We start from the raw sequence: 23,994 nt of genomic DNA on the forward strand, positions 1-23,994 counted from the left end.
GCCTCCTCCAAAAGACATTCTGAGAAAGGAAGATAAGTGGAATCGCCAATTCCTTTTCATGAAGAAAGCAGGATGTCCTTACACAAGGAATGGCACCCAGAAGGTTCCCTAAGGGCTTAATATCAGCAGATGTTGGGGTTACCCCAGACCCTCCCCTGTTTAGAAGAACCAGAGAGGAATGGGTGACCAACTTTTCCTTTTGATCTGCTTCACAAACTGTGCTTGAGCCTCTGGAGATCCCACAGAGGCAGAGGATCCCAAGACTGGTTTCCTTTGGGACTATTGACAGCCATCATCACAATGGAGCCCAAGAGCCCTGCTCGTGACATTACCCGGAAGATCTTGCTCCCGAACTTGCACACACGGACATCTTTTGGGGGCACACGTACAAGGCACTCTTCACAACAAGGGTCTTTGCTCTTAGCACAAGCTCCCGGCGGAGAGCATTTCTTCTTGCACACCACGGTGGAGTCCTGCCACAAGAAGCAACAGCAAAGACAAGAAGGGAATGCTTAAGAAATGACATTATCCAAAAAGAAATTTAAATAAAAAAGAAAGAAAAGAAGAAATGATATTATCTCGCTCACACATGGGCACCTGCTCCACCCCCAACCTGTGGTTAAGCATCAGTCCCTTCCCCTTCCTCATCCCCACCACATGGCCCTTCCACCCTCAGAATTGCTCTCCTCTGGAGTACTTCCAAAACACTAGTTTATCGGACTCCCATTCATGTGCACAATTTATTTTTGTGCTTCTAAATTTAATAACCCTTTTTTATATCACTTTCACTTCCAAATATATCCCTTCCTCTATTTCCTATCCAGTAAGCTGTCCCTTCTATCATAAAAATGACTGAGGAAAAGAACATTCTGCAAAATTAACAGAGATATTATTAGCTGGCTGTGAGTGTGTATTTAATATTCTGCAGCAATTTGTCCTAAACAAATATTTAATGGGAATGTGCTATCATTGTGCTAGGTGGGGAGACAAGAAGATGCACAAGAGGGAACTACGTGAAGACCACGTGAGAGGTTCTCGAAAGAACGCTGGACTTGGGGTCAGGAGGTGACCCGAGTTCAAATCAATTCATGCTTCAGACCCTGAATAGCTGTGTGACCTTAGTAAGTCCCTGGACTGCTCTTACCTCAGGGTCCTCATCTGGAAACTGGGGACTAATGAGCTCCAAGGAGAAAACCTTTGAAGGTGCTCTATAAATGATAGCTACAATGAGATACTTTCCAGACCCCTAAAAGCTCATGATAGACCAGGAAGCAGATTCTGAGTCTCGTTCAGCTAGCTGCTGGGAAAGAGAGCTGAGACAGCCCTAGACCCACTGACCCCAGGAAGGAGGCCTGAGAAACACACCGGCCCATCATCACCAAGTGTCTCATTCTTCTCCATTCAGTCTTTTCTCTTGACTCACACACTCCCAACTCTAGTCAACACCTGCTCCTTGCCTCTTGCCTGGATTGTTGCAATAATTAATAAAACATTACAATAATTATATTATTTAAATTATTGCAATTGGTCTCCAAGGCCAATCAATCCTTCCTTTATGCAACTAAAAGAATGATTTTCTTAAAGCCCCATCCTCCTATTCAAGAGACTCCATCAGCTCCCTATTACCTTGAGCAGGGGTTCTCAAACTACGGCCCGTGGGCCAGATGCGGCTCACTGAGGACGTTTATGAGGCCCACCGGGTTATGGCAAATGGGCTGAGGGGCGGAGATGGAGTGTGAGCTTTTGTTTTTACTCTAGTCCGGTCTCCAACAGTCTGAGGGACAGGGAACTGGCCCCCTATTTACAAAGTTTGAGGACCACTGACCTTGAGGATTAAATAAAAATTCCTCTATCTGGAAACTGAAGTCCTGCATGAACTACCTTCCAGTTGGTCACACACTAATAAGCACATTAATAAACATTAATAATTGATAAACAATTATTAAGTGCCTACTATGTGCTAATCCCCTCCCCCCAAAAAAGCAAAAGAAATGGAACTTATAGTTTAAGGGGGGAAGAAAAGTGCTATAGATAGGATAAATTAGAGCAATAGAGGAGAAGCACCAGCCTTTAGGGGGCTTGGAAATGGCTTTTCAATGAAGGTGGGATTTTAACTAAGATTAGAAGCAAGCCAGGGGAGTCAGGGGGCCAGGATGGGGAGAATTTCAGGATGAGGGTCATTCAGTGCGCAGAACAGAGAGGAGGCAATGAAGCTGACTCAGAACAGCTCCCTACCTTAAAAGCCTCATTGCTTCTTTGCATACATTCAATCCTCTGTTTCCCATCTCCAAGCCTTTACCCTAGCTATTCCCTATACCCAGAATGCCTTTCTTCTCATTCCACTTTTCAGAATCCCTGGTTCCTTTCAGATCTCAGCTCCAGCACCACCTCCAGCACCAGGCTTTTCCTGGTCCCCCTTACTACTAGTGCCTCTCCCACCAAAATGAGCTCATAATTAGCTCTCATAAACAGCTTGTCTGTGCTTATATGTGTTATTTGTCCCAGCAGAGTCAGGAAGGATTTCCCTTCTTGTTCTGGTTTCCCTAGCACCTAGCACAGTGCCTGGCAAATAGTAGGTGCTTAATAGATGCTTTCTGATATAAGAGAATACCTCTCCCCCCTTCTTTGAGGAGGAATTGCAGTGGATACTATTTTGTTGAATATTGCTTGTCTTGCTCACTCTGATTCATTGTTCTAAGGCACCACTTTCTAGGAGAGGTGGGGAGGTGATAGTCCTACTAACTTTGATGTAAAAACAAAAGATACTAAAAGACATTATTTTGAAAAATGAATAAATGTTTGCTGGTTAACTGACAGAACAAGAACTGTTTCATTTTGTCTTTGTAGCTCTAATGCCTGACCCGATCCTTGGTACACAGTAGGTATCTAATAAATGTTTATTGAATGAGACAAATCTTTGCCCTTTTTCCCGCCTGCCTTTCCCCCTCATTCTGACTAGCAGTGCCGGCTTCTGTCCAACAGCAATACTCTGACCACAAGTCAGAAATAGGTTAAGTCCAGTGGGAAGTGCATGGAGACCACCCTGATGTAGGTATAGGGTCAGGGGCAGATGCAGAACCGGGGGAGTCACTGGACCCGGGCCATCAGGGAGGACAAAGTTCCTGTGTCCTTAGGATCCAATCCATCCCCTGAAATGAAAACAGTCTGCCAAACTCCTGCTGGAGAGACAGTCACCAAAGTCTGCAGAGCTCTGCTGTTAAACCCATTACTCAAAGAGAGGCCTTCAAGAGTGATTTAAATGACATTAAGCCCCATTCCAATAACAGACTCATCCACCACCATGTTATTTCTCACAGACAACCACAAAGCCACCACAAAGTCAGGACATTTGGTCTCTAAATTGTCTTGTCAGCTCCCACCGGCTGCCGGGGAAGGGAAGGATGAAGCTGGAGACTGTACGGAGCCTCCAAGTCAGGGCTCCCCAGCTGTTCTCGCGTCCTCCCCACCCCGATCCCTGTTCCCAGGCCTTCCGACACTGCCACCGTGGCCAGGGCCCTCTCCTCCCCTGAGAAACCTCCAGCAGCAAGGAGGGAGTTGGGGAAACCATTTCTCCCCCTAATCCATCTTCTCTGCTAGGGGTATCTACAGCTTCTGGCCCAACCTGCCCTTTCCTACTGAACCCCAACTGCCCCTTCCTACAGCTTCTGAACCCCAACCTGCCCCTTCCATTCCTGGATTTGCAGACTTCCAGGAAATATAAATTCTCTTTGCACCTTCCTACTAAAAGGTGAGGGACCCCTGCTCCAAGCAACTCAATCTCCCCCAAAGGTGAGGCCTGGTGAAAATGTCCAAGCAGCACCTTCTGAATGGAGGGGACTAATAACAGGAAATATCCAGGGCCTGGCTCATGGGGAAGCAGGGCAGCCTGGCAGGTGGATAGTCCAAGGAAGTCAGAAAACGATGTGTGCTGTCAAAGCCCCAACATCCCCATTAAGAATCTGCAATTTGTGAAATTCCTGGCCCAGAAGCTCAACAAAAATGCCCAGGAAGGAGGCCAAGGTAAACAGTAGGGGCCATATATTTAGTATTTAGTAGTTGATAATGCAAGCATAGGAAGGAAGATGGGGAGCAGAGGAGGCTTTGGGCTGGGGTGAGGGAAGTATGGAAGGGCCCTCCCTGGTCTGTCCCCCACTCTAACAAACAGGGAAGTGAGTTAACAAAGCAAGGCTCGGGAGAATTGGAGGGTTTGAGCCCTTATTTCTAACCACTGATTTGTATCTATAATTGTGAAAGAATTTCTCTCTCTCTCTCATTCTGTTACTTTCTCTCCTCTCTCTGTCTCTCTCTCTGTCTCTCTCTCTCTCTCTCTCTCTCTGTCTCTCTCTCTCTCTCTCTCTCTTTCTCTCTCTCTGTCTCTCTCTGTCTCTGTCTCTGTCTCTGTCTCTGTCTCTCTCTCTCTTTCTCTCTCTGTCTCTCTCTGTCTCTCCCTCTCTCTCTGTCTCTCTCTGTCTCTCTGTCTCTCTCTCTCTCTCTCTCTCTCTCTCTCTCTCTCTCTGTCTCTCTCTCTGTCTGTCTGTCTCTCTCTCTGTCTCTCTCTGTCTCTGTCTCTCTCTCTGTCTCTCTGTCTCTCTCTCTCTCTCTCTCTCTCTCTCTCTCTCTCTCTCTCTCTCCCCCTCCCTCCCTCCCTTCCTCCCTCCCTCCCTGCCTCCTCTGTTTCTCTGTCTCTCTTCCTCTCTCTCTCTCCCTGGCACCCCCTTTTCTGTGGATATTGTGCTCATTCACCTCCAAAACTATTTTCATCCTGAAGGTTAATAAATTCTGGGGTCTGAGCTCAATCTGTCTAGCAAATGTCTCTGGGTTGTAGTTGGGTTAAGGCTCTTCCTGCCCCTTTACCGTATTCACTCCTACAGGTTATGTGAGCTTGGCAAGTCACCTCCGGGGGCCTCAGTTACTTCACTCATAAGAGGTCTGGACAGAGGCCCGATGGTCTTGGGGGACCCATGATCCTTTGCTCCCCTACAGTGGACCCAACTTACCTGGCACGTGCAAACTGTGCAGTTGTCATAGAGGAAGGAGGCACCATTGTCGTAGACATCACTACGGAAAAGGCAGCTTCCAAACTGGAGATCAAACACTTTCCTCTGACCTGGAGAGAAGCAGGAGTCCAAACTTAAGCGAGGAGACAAGAGGTTCGTCCCTGGCCTTTCACAAAGCAACTCATCTTCCCTTGGGCCAGACCACGCTTATCCCAGGGCCCAGCAGAGGGTGAGTGCTGCTCAATTTGAGCTGATGGATGGTTAAGAATACCGTAGAGAGGATTCTGGCTCAAAGGCATCCGTCTGAATGGCCGGCATGGTATCTTCCCACTCAGAGGTTCTGGGATCTCTCAGCCCAGAGCATCGAGCAGTACAGGATAATTAGATCCTTAAAGTGAGAAAACTAATGTGGGGATGTCCAGAGAATGGCAGCAATGTCAGTTCTGGGCTCACACGCACCAATATGCTCTAAATGCTCCAAGGTTTCACAATCTGCTAGAAGGAAGGCTTGGATTAGGAACTGTCGCCCGGCTTTTACTGGTGTGTCCTCTGGGAATGTTTGCTATCTTTGACCTTTCATTCTCTCAGCTGTAAGGCCCAAAGGCCTTGGACTCCATCCTGTAGTACCTCCTAATACTCCACAGACATCCCCAAGGAGTTCTCCATCATTATTTACAGCCCAGAGCTTTGGGATGAGCCAAGGAGAAGACCCCAAGCCATTAGCCTAACAGCAAGGGAAACTGAGACCCAGAGAATGACCCAGCTTGCCCAAGACGATGCAGCTGGTTAGTAGTAGAGCATGGCACCTGGCTCCAAACAGATGTCCTTTAAGGTCCCTCCAACACAAAACCCACAGTCCCAAGGATGTACATGCATTGTACGTGGGAATGTATATGTGTAGCTATATGTCTAGATGTAGATTTATATATATCCACACGCATATGTACTTATATACACACACACATATATACATACAGATGTGCAAATATATCAGCATGGCATAGAATAAAGAGCCAGCCTCAAAATCAAAGACTTGGGTTCAAGTCCTACCTCTAGTCCTTGTTGGCAATGTGACCTTGGATAGATTAGGGCACCAAACCATTTTGAAGACCAGAAGCTACAGCAGAGATAGTTACCTGCACAGGTGGAGTGAATCTGCTCACCTGAGAACTCCCTGTGGAATAACAGCTCTACTTAAAAACACACTCACGCACACACACACACACACACACACACACACACACACTCACACACAGCCTCCCAAGAGTCTCAGTGCAGCTTTCAACTTTAGCACCAAGATCCCTGGGACATCTCTTAAAACAAGAAGAACAGAAACCGTTCTCAGCTAATGGAAGAGAAGGCACCTTTGTCCATTACCCATGGTCCATTACTCCCTGATCGCTTAAGCTTTCTTGGTCTCAGTTTCTCCTCAGAACAAGAGGAGCAGGAGCGGCCTCTGAGGACCTTTCCACCTCCGAGCCCTGTGGTCTTGCAGTCTCCCGGAGGAGCAAGGACACTTTGAGTAAAGGTCTGGAAGCCTGACCTGCATCTCGGTAGAATAGAATTTGACTCTAAAGGAAGAGAATCAGAAAAGACTTTTTAAAAAGATTAAGTTCCAGCAACAAGTAGAGGTCTGAAAATGGGAAAATAAAAGAAACAGGCCAAGAAAATACCCAAGAGCATTGCTGCAGCTAGAACATCACCGACAATTTTTTGCTTTATCGTAGAAATGGAGAAGGGCCTTGTGCCATTGTTGCTTCCACTAAGCCTGAGAAAGCTTCCTGGGAGTCCCATCCAGGCAAGAGACGAAGCCCACAGCTCATCAGGGTTCCATGATGATTTTCTTTCGTCTCCTATCCTGTCACTTTCTTCTTTCTTCCTCTCAGAAGAACCTCCTATCATCCCTTTCTCATGATCTGTCTAGCTTCTCCTGGGGGCATTACAAATGGGCCCGTCCAACCAACACTCCTATTAATACAATCCTTGCTGTTGGGCCCCAGGCATCCTGGAACATAAGTGGAGCTGAATATGTCCCTTAATGGCAAGGGTTATCATCTCCGCTTGCCCTATTATATTTACATATTGTACTCACTGGACAGAGTGTTTCTTCTGGTTCTGCTTTCTGTGTTCCGCTTTATCTCACATCCATCTACCTATATTTCTTTGATTTCCTTAGATTGTGATATCTACCTTTTAAATTTGGAAAACTGGATTTTCTCTCCATTTTGATAAAATTCATGAAAGTTTTATAAATTATTTTTTAATTCATATCTTTTATTAATTTAAATATTATATACATGCAACTTCATTCATGTTTCCTTTAATTAGAATAATTTCTGAACCTATCTTTCTCTTGACATTTTAATTCATTAAAGTTCTATTTATTTTAATTAAAACAACTCAGTTTATATTTTTCTTTTTTTTTAAATGAATATAAGTATTTGCCAAAACAAAACTTCTAAGAATTACTTTACACTCAATAACTTGATATGTATTAATATTTCTCCCCAAAACAATTTCCTTCTGGTGCTCCAATAAGATATGGAGGTGATGCTGGGCTCTTGGAGATTATACCCAAAAAGTGTGAATTCTAGTAGTTCTGAGGTTTAAAGCTTTCAAGAACAGCTTTATAATTGGTCTACAACTATACAAGCACTAGCCAAACTAATTATTAAAAAGGTTGCTGCAAGGAAACAAGCCACCAATTGATGAATCATTTAGTTAAGGCCACTCATGAATCAACAGAAGAGACAAAATGGCCCTGGATCTTTCTGTAGTGAAAGGGACAGAGTGCTGGACAATGAGGCAAAAGGTGATTAGAATATCATGGATTTTTGTTGATTTTTAATTGAGTTGTCATCACGCATGCAAAGGAAATAAGAAGCATAATATCATTGAGGGAGCATCATTTCTCCTTGCAATGCCCATTATAGGCACTATGGGCAAAAAGGACACCAGGAAGTTAACTACTGCCTAAACTCCAGTATCTGTTGCAGAGAATAGAGATTTAGAGAAACCTGAATTTGACCAGAGCTTCCCAGACAAGTCATCCCATGCTGAAGATGATGGTGAAAAATATACATTGGAAAATAGAGTTGATGATGAAAAAAAAGAAAATGACCCAAAGTGTCTAATTTAGTTAGACTCTTCCCACTTGTCTGTTATGAATACTTTTTTCAAGAATATAGAAGACACAGGACATTAAACAAAAATTTAACTTACTAAAATTTAATAGATTTTAAAAATGACCAATGTGGTGATTTTTTTTCATTTAAATGCTTGTGAATAGTCAGATCCTCAACTGTTCAATTCTCCTTGATACACTCTCTCTCTCTCTCTCTCTCTCTCTCTCTCTCTCTCTCTCTCTCTCTCTCTATATATATATATATATATATATATATATATATATATATATATATATATATATATATATATATATATATATAAAGGAAGGAAGGAATATATATAATATATATATATATATTCCTTCCTTTCTTTCTTTTTTCTTTCTTTCATTTCTTCCTTTTTTCATTTTTCTTCCTTATTTCCTTCATTCCTTTGTTCCCTTGATCCTTCTATTCCCTTTTTCTTCCCTCCCTCCCTGCCTCTCTCCTTTCTTTTCTTTCTTCAATCCTCCCCCTTTCTCTCTCTATTCTCTCCTTGCTCCCTTCTCCCCTCCCCTCTCATATCTGCTGGCATATGTGTGTATACATATACATATATACATATATATATTTATATATAAATGCATATATTTCTATTTTTTAATCTCTCATTTTGGATGAAAGTTTCCATGACCTTGATTGCTTCTCCCAACAGACCCATGAGGTAGGTATAAAATGGGTCATTTCCCATCACTAACATTTCTATCACAATTTAAGATTTGTGAAATGTCTCGCACAAATTATCACATTTGGGACAGTTTAAATATTTGATTTTGAGACAGAGCAGAGGATTTGAAAAAGGCCTTTGAGCTCCACCCTTCACATTAGAGAAGTGCAAACAAGTCTAGGGAAGGGACAAGATTAAGAGGCTGTTTAGCCAATTCTCACTTTATAGCTAAGGAAACTGAGGCTCGGAGATGAATGATCAGCCTAATTCTGCAAAGGAAGGAAGTGGCAGATTGTAGTTTTGACCTCGGGCTTCTGTCTCCAAATGATGAAAGCTGAGTAAGAAAAATGACTCAGTCTAATTCATCATATACTTCATGGGAGGTAGTTGGGTTCCAGGGAAGTTTACCAGCCAAGTGGTGCCCAGAACTCCGCCAACTTAGCTGGTGTTCGATTTCAGGATATTGGAGCCATGTTTGTTGGCTTGGCTTTCAAGTCACATCGCCAGATGATCAGCCAATTTTGCCCTGACACCCAATCTATAAAAACCCCAAGTACGAAAGGACGTTTTTGTTTAGAAACATTCAAGAAGAGCCCCAAGTCTGCATAGCTGGGCTGCCCTAGGCCATTTACACTTCCTTCCCTTATGGATTTAGTCTAACCCCAAGAAACATTCTCTTTTCTTTTGGTTACAATTTTTGGATTTTTCTGAGGCTCACTGATCTTTTTGTGGTATATCTTATGACAACACGCCCATACATACATAAACACATACATGAGCACGCACACACATACATACACCCACATACATGCACAGAATGCTCACATTCTGCATGCTGGCCTTGGCTTATATGAGAAACTATACACTTTCTGAGGTCTCTGGGTTCAACCGTATCAGCTTCAAAGAATTATTTGGTCTAGTTCAAAGATATAAAAACATACTGGGGAAATGAAAAGCACTTGAGAAAATGAAACCCCTACATTAGCTCTGAATGGCTCCCCGGGTTCTGCCAAAGCTCAATGTTCTTGATCTCTTCTTTGCTTATATATAAGCCGGCAGATACGAGAGGGGGAGGGAAGAAGGGAGCAAGGAGAGAATAAAGAAAGAAAGGGGGAGGAATGAAGAAAGAAAAGAAAGGAGGGAGGAAGGGAGGGAGAGTGGGAAGGAAAAGGGAATAGAAGAATCGAGGGAACAAAGGAATGGAGGAAATAAGGAAGAAGGAAGGAAGGAAGGAAGGAAGGAAGGAAGGAAGGAAGGAAGGAAGGAAGGAAGGAAGGAAGGAAGGAAGGAAGGAAGGAAGGAAGGAAGAAAGAAAGAAAGAAAGAAAGAAAGAAAGAAAGAAAGAAAGAAAGAAAGAAAGAAAGAAAGAAAGAAAGAAAGAAAGAAAGAAAGAAAGAAAGAAAGAAAGAAAGAAAGAAAGAAAGAAAGAAAGAAAGAGAGAGAGAGAGAAAAGAGAGAGGAAGGAAGGAAGGAAGGAAGGAAGGAAGGAAGGAAGGAAGAAAGAAAGAAAGAAAGAAAGAAAGAAAGAAAGAGAGAGAGAGAGAAAAGAGAGAGGAAGGAAGGAAGGAAGGAAGGAAGGAAGGAAGGAAGGAAGGAGGGAGGGAGGGGAAAGAAAGAGAAAATGACAATCAGTGAGAAACAGAGAGGGACAGATTCAGAGAAATGTTTCCAGTGACTCAAGACCCATGAGCACTACAGGTCCCACCATAAGTACCACTGCCTTCCCGCTGTTTACAGCTTGCACAACAGGCTCCTAAAAAGAGTCATTTAGAGCTCTTCATGTACCATGCTGATTTCCTGTACTATTTCGCCCAAAACAACAAATTCTGGGCGATGATATTAATTATTAATTATGTCCTCCACACTCACTTTCATTTATGACAGTGCAAGGCAGCATGGGGTGGTGGAGAGAAGCCCGGCTTGGCTCCAGATTCTCCTGTAGCCCCTTCCTAGCTGGGTGCCCTGGGTGACTCATTTTCCGGCTCTTGAGTTTTGGAATATTCCCTAGGACTTCTCTACTAAATCCCTCTGAACTCTAACCTACAAGGATGGAGAGAATTTTTCCATCTCGAATCTCCTGTGTATAAGTTATGGAGTCGCAGGATTCTCTGCCTGTCTATACCTGAGGCTGCCGTGAGACCCTTACTCACTCATTCATTCCTTCATTCTCTGGGATTTCACTGGTGTCTGGGAGTCCCAGTGTGGGACTTCTCTCTGCAATGAGACTCTGGTAAGCCTTCAACTCAGGAACTCCTAGATAGGAGTTGAGCATCAGAGAGATTGACCCTAAGACGGCCACACGGTGAGCAGTAAATAGGGTTCAAACAATCCTGAAGCACTTCTGAATAATATAGAAGTAATGGTTGTTTGTAGTACTACTTTTATTAGTTGCCCAAGACTTGGGATTTCATTGATAGAATCAACTAGTGGGCAGGTAGGTGGGACCACATCAGCACACTGGCCTTTGCTTGCATGAGAAACTGTAAGGCAGCGAAAACTTTCAGAGATTTCTGGGTTCAACCATGTCAACTTCAAAGAACTATTTGGTCTAATTCAAGGGTATAAATATAGAATCAGGAATCATCTTCAAACCTGGCCTCAGACACTTAGTAGCTGTGTGACTCTGGGCAAATCACTTAATTCTGATTGCCTCAGTTTCCTCCTCTGTAAAATAAAATGGAGAAGAACATATCAAACCACTCCAGTATCTGCCAAGAAAGAGTCAGACACTACTCAAACAGCTAAACAACAACAACAGTGAACTACCTGTAAGGAAACTTCCTCTGTTGTTCTTTACTGGACTTAGAAAAGTGCCTGAGGCACTAAAAATGAAATGGCTAACCTAGAATCACACAGGGAGGATGTGTTAGAAGCAGAATTTGAACCCAGGACTTACTACTTCGCAGCCACTAAGCTCGATCCACTAAGCCGTTCTACCTCCTACTCTCATCTCCCATATTATTAGCAGTGATATTTCTGCTGTGACTCTGGCTTAAGACACTTGTCACCCTGTTGGTCCATAGATCTGGGAGAGACACGGTGGGCACAGTGTGAATGTTCCCAGGCCACATCCTTTGGGCTTCATGATCTGTGAACTTCATGCGAATGAAAGCCATTTGGACAAGAGAATCTTTGAGATATGAGGCCATATTTATGAGCCTCATGAGGGTCTTTATCTGCCTTTTGGTTTTATATAACTATATATATATACACACATATATAATATATATATAACATATATGTATATATTATATATTACATGTGTAATACATACATTACATACTATTATGTAATATATAATAATATGTAATATATAAATAATATGTATAATATAATAGTATATAATATATAAAACATAAGATGTAATATATTAAATACAAATAAGATATATACATACATATATAGATAAATATTTATTTGTAAAATAGAAGCAGCTGATTCTCAAATTGTAAACTGAGTCAGTTTGATGGAGTCTAACAGAACATGGAAGATAAACCGGGACCTTCCCAAGTAGGGAATGTGCTGTGGGTGCCAGCTGGCTAAAAAGAACCTAAGAAGGCAGGAAGAGAGGTGGCTGGGAGGAACAGCCCCTTTTCAAAGTCAGGGATCTGGTCAGCTCACAGGAAATGTCACTCACCTACACATCGGGGACAACAGTGTCCTGGTGGAGTCTGGCTCAGGTGCTCAGGACAGGACAGAATGGGGCAGACTTCTCTCACACATTGTGTCTGACCGCCCTAAAAAGGAAAACAGACCTCGTTAACAAATACTAAACCACTTACATCCAGGAAATAAATCCCAAGCAGCTCTAGCAGAGATCCACTTCAGAATGGAGTGCCTGCAAATGAAGACTGTTCAATCTAAGGATAGTTAAGCATTTTTAATGAATATTTTCCTTCGATCATTTTCTCATTCATTCATTCTTCATCTGTGATTTCATCAGTTTAGGGGACTCCCAGCAGGGGACCTCACTCCACTGCTAAAGCATGAAACTCTACTGAATCTATGACTACGACTGGAGGGATTTACTTGAAGCAAAGAGAAATTAAGTGATTTTCACAGGATCCCAGAGATGGGACTAGAACCCAGATCTTCCGGATTCTAAGTTCTACATTGTATCTACTATACCACACTGACCCTCAAATAGCAATGGGATCAGTGAAATCTTTGACCCCAAAACTACCAAATGAGTGGAGGTCAGAATTAAGAGATGATGAAAGAGAAATAATCCCTTGATTTTTAAAAGGAAAGACAAATATGACAGATCCTTCCCTTTCCAACCTTGATTTTGATACCAGTGACTTTAAATATCTAGGAAGGGAAGGGAATAAACATCTATGAAACACCTACTATGTGTCCAGCACTGAGCTAAGTGCTTCACATTATCTCAGCTGATCTGGAACTGGGACAATCTCTATTGCCTTGATAGTACGTTGATTTTGTGTTTTTCATTTCACATCTGAATTCGGTGCATGTGTGGATATCTATGTATGAGTGTGAGCATCATAATAAAAGAAAAAGAAGAAAAAAATGGAGTGGAAGGAGAAAGTTGGCCATTCTGTGGATACCTTAAACTCAGTATGTCCAAAACATATCTCACTACCTTTCCCCCTAAATCCTTCACACCCCCTACCTTGTTCTGTGGAGGGCAACACCATCCTCCCAGTCCCTCGGGTCATCCTGAATTCCTCACTCTCCCTCACCTCCCATATCCAAGTGCCAAGGCCTATTGATTTCACCTTTGCGCCATCTCCCAAAGACACCTCTTTCTCTCCTCTTACATTGCTCCCTTCCCTGGTTCAGGACCTCATCACCTCATACCTAAACTATCACAATAGCTTTTGGAGGGTGAGGGGTCTTCCCGCTTCAAATCTCTCCTCACTCCAATGCATCTTCCAATAAAGCAATAAACCACTGACCATATCACTCTCCTATTCAATAAACTGTGGCTTCCTATTGCCATCATGATCAAAAATAAAATCCTTTGTTTGGCAATCAAAGCCCTTCTTCATGATCTAGCCTACTTTTTCATCTTCTTTTCTTATTCCTCCTCATGTACCCGACAATCCAGGGAAAATGGCATCCTTACATTTTCCCCAAATTATTTTCCATTTCTCCAAGCAGTCATGGCTGACCCCCGTCCCCAGAATGCTCTCTTTCATATTCCTCAACTTCCTTTGAGTCCCAGCTAAAAAGCATACGCATTCCAGGAAGCTTTTCCCAACCCACCACTGACTAGTGTCTGTTGGTTATTTCCAATTTTTCCTCTTTATGACTTTCTTCAGAACAGGGACTGGGTTGTTTCTTGTCTCCCCCAATACACGGCATAGTGATTGACACCCAGTAGGTGTTTAATAACACTTATGCTCACTGGCATTTCTTTTCATTGGCTGAGTGCATTGTTTCATCTACTGTAGGCTATTTGATGAGAAATAAACAACGTGACTAAAACCAGTTTCCCTTCCTCTGCAAAACTTTCCACTTTCTAGGTCAGTAAAGCTATTTTAGACTATTTAAACAAGTTTCAAAAATGATGTGTCTTGAAAACTAAAATCATGAGACTTCAATATCCTAAGGATAATCTCATTTAAGGGAGAAATGTTGTTTCGTCTTAATATTTTCATCTTTGTGAGTCTCAATAATTCTGATCTTTTCCCATGCTGGTAAAGTACTAAACTACCAAAGAACTCTGCTCTTCATGACTTGGGATCCTCCAAGATCAGCCGTGTCAGGTGCCCACCGGATGGGTCCGGGTACATAAGAGCAGCCTGAAAACGAACGACTCGAGTGTGTGGCAAAGATCCAGAACCTCGCCGTGCCTTTTCCCACCTGCAAATCCTCCTGGTCCGTGATCCCTGCCCAGATGACCGAGGGTCTCCAAAGGTACTAAGAGATTTCCCACTGAAGGTCAAAGCTAGTGACTGTTTCTGACATTTCACGGCATCTGTGACCTCTTGTATGGATTAACTCATGTCAGAAGCTGAAGCTTGCACTCCGGACCACCCCGCCCCTTCTTTGGTCCAGGCTGGACCACTGGTGGCCTCATGTATGCTCGTATTTCTTACAGGCCGCCCAGTTCTTTGCTAAACTGCTGCATGAAGCCTTGGGTTAAGAAACAGGAAAAGGGAGGCTGCTTTCTGAGAGGAGCTGGATAATGCCGGCCTCTGTGGTCACCTTGGAGTGACCCAAGGAAGAGACAGATGGCTCATTCTTTTTCCACTGCCCCTCTAGGACACGGACATTCTCAGACAAAATGGCAGGTGTCCTGGTCCAGGAATGGATAGATGGAGAAGGTCTTTCATCCCAATCAGAAAACAGAGGCCAAACTCTTACAGCTGACAGGCCAGGTTCCCCATAGGGGATACTCCTCATTTCTCGAGTTGGCCCTTCTGAAGGACCTCAGAACTCACAGCTGGAACCAGGGCCCCTGGGACCCCACCAAGGCTGACAAGTCCTTACTGACAAATCGGGCAGTTCTCTCAGAGAGAGGACCAAAGCTGGTCCTTACTAAAATTTGACTGTGATGTTATGCCCCCAAGAGCCATAGGATCATGGATCTCTTCTGGTCAGGAGGCGTCAATAGAGCCCTGACTCTGAAGTCAGAGAGCACGAGTTCCAATCCTCCAACTCTCCTGTGACACTTACTATGAGAGCCAAGAAATTTGGACCCAGCCATCCTTTCCAAGCCCTAGTTTTACTGCTGAACAAACTGAGGCCAGAAAAGAGAAACGTTACCGTTCGCCCCAGGATCCCACGGCACCTCCACTTCTGTCTCTCTTGGCCACGGGGCTCACCTGTTTCTCTGTCGCCTCGCTGCTTCCCCTCACTAATCATGAAACTGGGGGTGACTTTCACCCAGGCTTTCCCGTCTCCCACCAACCCCTTCTCTAGATGGTGTCTGGGCAGGACCTGGGCCTGGGAGTTGAAGCCACCGTCCCACCCTCCGGTCCCAGAAGCAGTCGGACTCTGCAGGACCCTCCGTGACAAGCAGAAATCCCAGGACACCCTTGTCCTCCCAGCCCGCCTCCTTCACAAGTACACAATCCTGAAGTGAGAGGCCCTGAGCAGGTCAGCACGGCCGTCCCATTTTAAGGCAGAAGCTGGGCCGGGATAACCTGGGAAACACAGAAGCCAGAAAAAGTCCCAACAGAATCCACTTTTCCAGCCCCACTTGTCCTATCGCTCCCGCTCCCACCCCCACCTTTGCCCCAGCCTGGCCAAGACAAACACGGCTGCAGAGAACGCTGCTAAAGCTTGAAATCGCGGGGCAAATGAGGCTGCCCGAGGACCGGCAACCCCCGGGCGCACAGAGACCGCATTCTCTCCCTCGACAAACTCTGTTCTTGTTGGAACGGCGTTTATTTTTTGAAGCATATTTTTAAATTAGAAAGAAAAAAATTCATGATTGCAAAGGAATTAACTTGTCCAACACCCTGGAAAACTGGCAGCGGACCGCGTCCACTCCTGGGAGTTTCCTTACAACCAGGTCAAAGAGCAAATTCTGCACACTGCGGACAACTGCGGGGTGTATTCCCCGGGAGGCCCTTAGAGTAACCCGAGCTCCAGTCCGGCCCAGGCTCGGGCAGGTTTGGTTTGGTTTGGGTCCCAGGATCGAGGCAGAACCCAGACAGGAAGGCCGAGGCCTCCTTAAGGCCTGCAAAGAAAGAGGAGGCCCCTTGCGCCCCACATCACTCACCCCAGTCTGGGGGATTTAAATGTGATCTGCTTCTTCTCCATGGCACAGCCGAGAGTGAGGGTGAAACCGGATGGGAACATGAAGAGCAAACCCCGGGCGGCTGCCAAACTGCCCGGACAAGTCCCATCACTGCAAGCCAAGCTGGGGGAGAGGGGCAAAGCCCCTTCCTGTCTCTGGCCAGGGCCCTCCTCCTCATGCCCATGGCTAGCCTGCCCCCCCATCCACACACACACACACAGACACATACTCACACTCACACACACTTTCACACACACACACACACACACACACACACACACACACACACACTGCCAAATCAAGCTTTCCCCAACACCCTTTCCTCATCCCTCCTCCAAAGCATTAGTGGACACACATTTTGGGGAGATAATCTTCAAGTTCTTCGGCCAGGTCACCGTTCTCTTTGCCATCTGACTCTAATCTAATCCTGTAGCATCTCCGTACCCTCCATGGCCCCTGAGTGATGTCCCCAGGTTCTCCCACTGGTAACTGCTTTCTTCCTTCTCAAATTACATCATATGAGCTTAGCTGTGGCCAAATTGGGCTAACAATAATAGCTTACCTTTATATAGCACTTCAAGGACTACAAAGCTCTTTAAAATTATTGTCCCTCTTGATCCTCACACCAACCCCAGGCTGTAGGTGCTATTATTATCCTCATTTTATAGGGAAAGAAATAGAGGCAGGGTCAAACAGGTAGCAAGTATCTGAGATCAAAGATATAAAGATATGATTTCTATCTGAGATGCAACTTTAAACCAAATCTTCCTAGCTTTGAGACCAGCTTCCCAGCCTTTCTATCTATTATGAGCATCTTTCAAGTTAACCAGAGATCACAGCTTTATTTAACATACATATACATACAGAAAGAGGGAGAGAGAGAGAGAGAGAGAGAGACAGAGAGACAGAGAGACAGAGAGACAGAGAGACAGAGAGACAGATACAGACAGAGACAGAGAAATAGAGACGGAGAGATAGAGACAGAGTCAGACAGAGACAGAGAGACATACTACACACACACACAAATTTCTATTCCTTTTAGCTATGGAGCAGTCTGGCTTTGTTGAAAGCACTATACAATTTATCAATTGTAGTCTGTCTTACTTTTTAATCCATCAATCACCAAACATTCATTAAATACTTACTGTGAGCCAGGCATCTCTGAGGGTAGAACCTTAAAGTGGAGATTTATTGAGTGAACTAGCTAATCACCTCATCCAACACAGAGTAACTAACAAGGATGAGAAGACTTCTGCTGAATGGAGGAGCGGATCGATCGATGGCTTTGGTTTAGGTGTGGAAAGTGCTTGATCAATTTTTAAGGCTTTGAAAATGATGAAATAGAGCGACGTTATGCAGGAACTATGTTTGTATTGGTGGGAGACATTTAGTTCATGTTCTGTGGATTGTGTACAAAACAGCGAGCCAAGATGGGAACTGAGCCTTTGAGGGACAGGAAGGAGAAAAGAGAGGGTCATTCTAATCAGATCTCTGAGAAGGGAATCCTCACAGGAAAAGAAGAGAAGCCCAGCCTGTTCTTCAGATTTTGTTTTCAATCTCCCACTCCCCTCCCCTCACCTCTTTCAAAAAGAGGAAGATCTTGTGAACCTCAGAGGAATAAAAGTTTTAGGCTTTATTCCTAGAATAGTTGTGAGTGATGGCAGTATAAATATTTGAACCAAGGACAAACTAAATGCATGAAGGAAGAAGGTTCTACAAAGAGAGCAATAAATAAATTACAGCCATCTCTAAAGGGAACCTCATTAGTATTCCATGAAGGAGAAGGAAAGGATTTCCAGCTCCCAGCATTTAATGGTTTGCCACATGTACTTTTTATTCATTTCATTCCTTTGTTTCTTTGTTTGTTCATTTATTTACTTGTTTATTTGTTTTGAGAGGCAATTGGGATCAAGTGACTTGCCCAGGGTCACACAGTTAGTAAGTGATTGAGTGTCGAACACCAGATTTGAATATCCGACTTCTGGGCCAGAGCTTTAGCCATTGTACCATATAGCTCTGAGCTCACTTCTCCTTCGCCTTTGTATGTACTTGTGGGAAGTACATACTTCAGGGAAGATATTTTATATCAACTGTTGTTCTCACACTACCTCAATTAGCTCAAATTAGCTAAAAGCTAAAGTCTGCCAGACTCATTTATATCCTTTAATAATCATGGGAGGAGAGGGAGAAGCACACCAGTAGGGGCTAGCGAACCATGATATTAAAAATATGGCACTCCAGTCCTTGAGGGCGACCTACAAAATCCTGAGGGGACAAGCAATAGTTAGGTTCCAGGGCTACACCTTGCCAATGCTGGTCAGGGTTGAAAGAATAGCCCCTTCATTCAAGGAGTTTCATATTCTAATGGTGGTGATGACATATGAATAAATATAATTTAATCATAAAAGGAGATATCTTAGCACCTGGAGGGTGAAATGAGGGAAAGAACCAGAAAACATTACCTGCCAAAGTGGATATAGAGCTAAGTGTCTGGGCTCAGCCTATCCAAGATGAACATGCAGGAATGTGTTTCCACTCAATTTCTGAATTACACTGGCCTTTCTCTCCAGCTACAATGTATATGATGAGAGCAGGAAACTCTCATCATGTTCCTGTGTCACCCATAGTGACTAATTTTATGCTTCACATGTAAAAAATATATGTTTCTTACTTAATTGATTGTTAGGAACTCGTAGCAAAAAAGAAAGATGTGTTTCTATGTAAATACCTCCCAAAATTCTTCTTTCTACATCTCTTCACAGCATGAAGAGAAGTCTAGAGCCTTAATGTTCACATCTCCAGAGCTCAGGTCCTTGCAAGTGCTAGCAAGCTCGAGATGTCTCTTTCTGAAGACCAGCCTAATTTCATTCAGAAAAACTCATTACCAGTTTGCTAGAAAGTGATATTTTCAACCCCAGCAACTCACAAAGACATTCTGCTAAGTTGATGTAGGATTGCAACATACATATGTAGAAGGGGAGAACCTATAGACCAGTGGTCTTCAAACTTTTTTAAATAGGGGGTCAGTTCACTGTCCCTCAGACTGTGGGAGGGCTGGACTAGTAAAAACAAAAGTTCACACTCTCTCTGCCCCTCAGCCTATTTGCCATAACCTGGCGGGCCGCATAAACGTCCATAGTGGCTGCATCTGGCCCGCAGGTGGTAGTTTGAGAACCCCTGCTATAGACCCTCAAAATAGACAGGAAACTTCCTAATTTAATCTTAATCAAGGTGCATGGGGCCAACCATTTTAATTCAATAAGTAATGAGAAAAATGTGTTAGTGGAAGTGAGATATACTATATTTCCAATGATGATCACTTTCTAAGAAAAAATAGAATGGAAACATATTGAAGGGAAAGGCCATCTCATCTTTGGCTTGGTGCCCCCAGCACTTACTACAGTTCCTGGATCATAGTAAATACTTAATTAAAAAACCATGGAATTGGATGGAAATGATATAAGGAACCTAGACCTTTGGGGGTGGAGCCAAGATGATGGAGTAAAGCCAGGAAGCTGCTCAAGCTCTCCCCGTTTGCTTGGAAAATTACATGAAACTAAGATTCTGAAGAGAGTCTGATAGAATGAATCTGCTCTCCAATTCAGGATGGACTGGAAAAATTTCAGGAGACATCAGTCACACTGAGATAAAAAGGGTGTTCAGCCCAGGTCAGATAAACTCTGGGAAAACCGGCGAAAGGGTCTTAATCACAGCAAATCAGCAACTAAGACCCTCGGTCCTGGCTCAGTAGAGGAGCAGAGCAGAGAGGCAGCCTCCAGTTCCAGCTCAAAAATCAAACTCTAGGAAACCAGGCTGTTTCCTGAAAAGAGTAGGTAAAGCTACCCCATACAAAGACAAGGGGACCCTGGGCTCAAAGCTAAGGCTCAGAGTTGCACAGCAAGCTTGTGATAGAACCTCCCCATAAAAGGAAAAAAAAAGAGGAAATACCAAAAGAAAAGGAAAGAAAATGAGCAAGAAACAGAAAGAATCTTGACCATAGAAAACTTACTATGGTGACTAGAAAGACCAAAACACCAACTCAGATGAGGATAAAATATCCACAGAGGAAATCTCAAAGAGTGACTTGAGTTAATCTCATGCCCAAAGAAGTTTCTTGGAAGTGCTCATAAAAGACTTTAAAATGCAAATAAGAGAGGTAGAAGAAAAAAAGTGAGAAAAGAAATGAGAAGAATGCATGAAAGAGTCAATAACTTGGAAAAGGAAGGAAAAAATTTGACTAAAGAAAATAATCCCTTAGAAAGTAGAATTAACCAAATAGAAAAAGAGATACAAAAGCTAACTGAAGAAAATCAGACATTAAAAACTAGAATGGGACAAATGGAAGCTAAAGACTCTGTAAGACAGCAAGAATCAATCAAACTAAAAAGAATGAAAAAATGGAAGAAAATGTGAAATACTTCATTGGAAAAACAGCTGATATGGAAAATAAATCCAGAAGAGACAATTTAAAAAGTATTGATCTACATGAAGGCAATGACTAAAAAAAGAGCCTGGATAGCAATCTTCAAGAGATGATTAAGGAAAGCTGTCCCAATACTTCTAGGAATATAATGAAGTGGGTTGGTCCTGTGCTATGATGTAGGGACAGCTGAAGTATTCCATTGATGTCTGAAAAATGTAAAAATCCCTAAAGGAAGTCTTCTAGCACATTGGATAGCTCCAGAGTGGAGAGTGATTGGACCAAGAAAGGGAGAAAATCGAAAGTTGCATTATGAGATTCATCCAAAATCCAACTACCCATATTGATAAGATCATAGATCCATTAAGATATTGTTTTAACTTATATTGTTAAAGCCTTGGTAGTGTTTACTAATAGAATATGATGATACTAGTAATACTGAACAACAAAAAGGAAAAGTCCAGTTGGACTTGAGCAATGATTATTGTCCAATTTCAACTGAGTATTTGTACTACTTTTGATTTAATTAAATGTAATGTTTAAAGATTTCCATGCAAAATAGATGGCCATTTCCAGGGTTCTGGCTTACATAAAGTGGCAAATTCTATAAATTATCCAATAAATTGCATAACCTGATTTGTCCATTGCAACGGATCTCTACCATCAGACCATTAAACTTTTATTGGTCATATTATCACTATCCATGAAGACTACAAGTACTAGAAATTGGGTTCAGGTCACAAGAACTAATTAAGTATCTACTAAATGCCAGGCATAGTGTTAAGTGCTAGAAATAAAAAATCTCATGACCATCTTTGCCTTGGTGGATAGTAGTTACATTCACCAAGCATAATAATGTATTTTAAGATAAATCAAGCTTTACTAATACATTTTTCATCGTCCTTCCTCTGGTCTCCCTGTAGGGAGACAATAAATGTCAAAGCCTACAGATCACTGATCCTAAAATCAGGAAGACCTGCATTCAAATCCAACCTTAGACACTTACTAGCTGTGTGATCCTGAGCAAATCACTTAATCTCTGTTTTCCTCAGTTTCCTCAATTATATAAAGAGGATAATAATAGAACTTATTCTAATCATTGTTATGAGAATTAAATGAGGTATGTTTAACCTATATCACATTGGTTGCTGTCTTGGGAAAGGAGAAAGAGGGAGAGAAGGAGAAAAACGGAACTCAAGTTGTGCAGAGGTGAATGCTGAAAACTATCTTTGCATATATTTTATATGCATATATATTGCATATAAAATACTATTTTTAAAAAGAATCAAATGAGGAAATATTTCTAAAATGTACTTAGCATAGTGCCTGATATGTAGTAGGTGCTATTAACAAAACTTATTCCTTCCCACTCACTCCTAAATCGATGTAATTTGACTTCTCAAAGTCCTCATAGAATAACAACAGCAGAGTACTTTGTTAGCGATGAGATTCTAAAAGAACCAGAGAGAATTCTCTTGGGTATATGCTTTCTCTTTAAGCAAAGGCTAGATGATAATTTGTCCAGAGCATAATGAAAGAAGACCATGACCAAATCTTGAATGGATCTGGTAATCTCAGAGATGATTTCAAGTCAACAGACTTGATCACAAGACTATTGACATGTTAAATAGGTGAGCTGGACTGGCCATCATTCCATGAGATCCAAACTATACCAAAGATGATTGAAAAGAGTGAAAAACTATGTGGAATATAGGAGTCAATGACAACTCTGTCAGTGCTAAAATCGACTTTGGGTAGCAATACTTATATGTTATTGGTTATCAGCAGTAAAGTGGTTCAGTGGCTAGAGTGCAAGGCATAGAGTCAGTTCTTGAGTTCAAATCCGACCTCAGGCACAAAACTGTCAAAAGCTATGGCATATACTTAAACATGATATTTGTGATCAAGAGGATCTTAGTAGAAATGTGGAAATAACTGTGATAATTCATTAATTTAGAGCTAGAAGAAACTTGAGAGAGTCTCTAAACCAATCTTCTCATTTTACAGGTAAGGAAACTCAGGCCAGGGCAGCTAGGTGGCAACGTGAATAGAGCCCCAGCCTGAGTCAGGAAAATGCATCTTCCTGAGTTCAAATCTGGCCTCAGACACTTCCCAGCTGTGTGACCCTGAGCAAGTCACTCAACCCTATTTGCCTCAGTTGATTGTAGTTCAATTTGCCTGCTCCAGACAATGGATACTATGGGACTGAAAAGATGACTAGAACAATTTAAAAGTTCAAATGCACTTCCAAGATACATATAAAACATCTCCTTAAATATCATTCAAAATCAGCTACTATTTTCAGGCAATCGACCCAAATAAGGAGAGATAGGGCTTAAGTCTAAGAGGATCTCTCAGTATTAGCCAGAAAAACTGTTTTTCGCTGTGGCCATGGAAGCTATGGATGGCCCTGTGGTGACTTTGCCCATGAATTAGTTGGAGAATGTTTAGTTTTCGTTGGCACGAAGAACACATGGAGCACAGTATTATGTAAAGTAGTATATACACCGCTCGTGTGTTTTCACAACGTTTCAAAGAACTAACTTGATGTGTGCACTGTGACAGCTTCTGTCATAATGTATTTATATAAGTTCTGCACAGATTTTTATAAAATAAACTTGCAAATGGCTGTTTTCGTAAGGAGGAGTTGTTTGGGGGATGGGGAATAATCATTTCATCTCAAGACTGGGAGTAGGAGAGCTGGACTCCAGGGTGACATGCTGCCTTTCCCAATGCTACAAAAAGCCCGTTATTCTCCACGAAGCTCTCAGTGACCCCATGAAGTACAGGGCATCCCTGTGTCGCCATTTTAAAAAATTCCCTTTCCCTAAAAATGAGCTCGATTGGAATTCTGGCACCACTGGCCTCTCGGTGACCTGCAGCTGGCTCCTCCACGGTAGGGGAGAGGCAACTGGTGAGCTTAGCCTCGGGGACACAGAGAGAGCTTCCTGGCAAGGAGTTCAGTTCTCCAAAACTCATCAATCATGGTGTTAAATGGACTTAAATGGCCACCTGATGAAAAGAATCCCCAA

General features: G+C 42.8%; 1 protein-coding gene across 1 annotated transcript in view; it reads right to left on the reverse strand.

The window, feature by feature from the left end:
- Positions 1 to 23,994, reverse strand: part of BMPER (BMP binding endothelial regulator) — a 270,307-nt gene that overhangs the window by 116,783 nt on the left and 129,530 nt on the right. Inside the window, exons 7-9 of the mRNA XM_074284311.1 lie at positions 12,466 to 12,565; positions 4,998 to 5,107; positions 333 to 473 (exon numbers count right to left, since the gene is read on the reverse strand). Coding sequence (XP_074140412.1) covers positions 333 to 473; positions 4,998 to 5,107; positions 12,466 to 12,565 — 351 coding nt within the window. The remainder of the gene's footprint in view (positions 1 to 332; positions 474 to 4,997; positions 5,108 to 12,465; positions 12,566 to 23,994) is intronic.

This window comes from Sminthopsis crassicaudata, chromosome 1, assembly GCF_048593235.1.
Source record: "Sminthopsis crassicaudata isolate SCR6 chromosome 1, ASM4859323v1, whole genome shotgun sequence".
Lineage (NCBI taxonomy): Eukaryota > Metazoa > Chordata > Mammalia > Dasyuromorphia > Dasyuridae > Sminthopsis > Sminthopsis crassicaudata.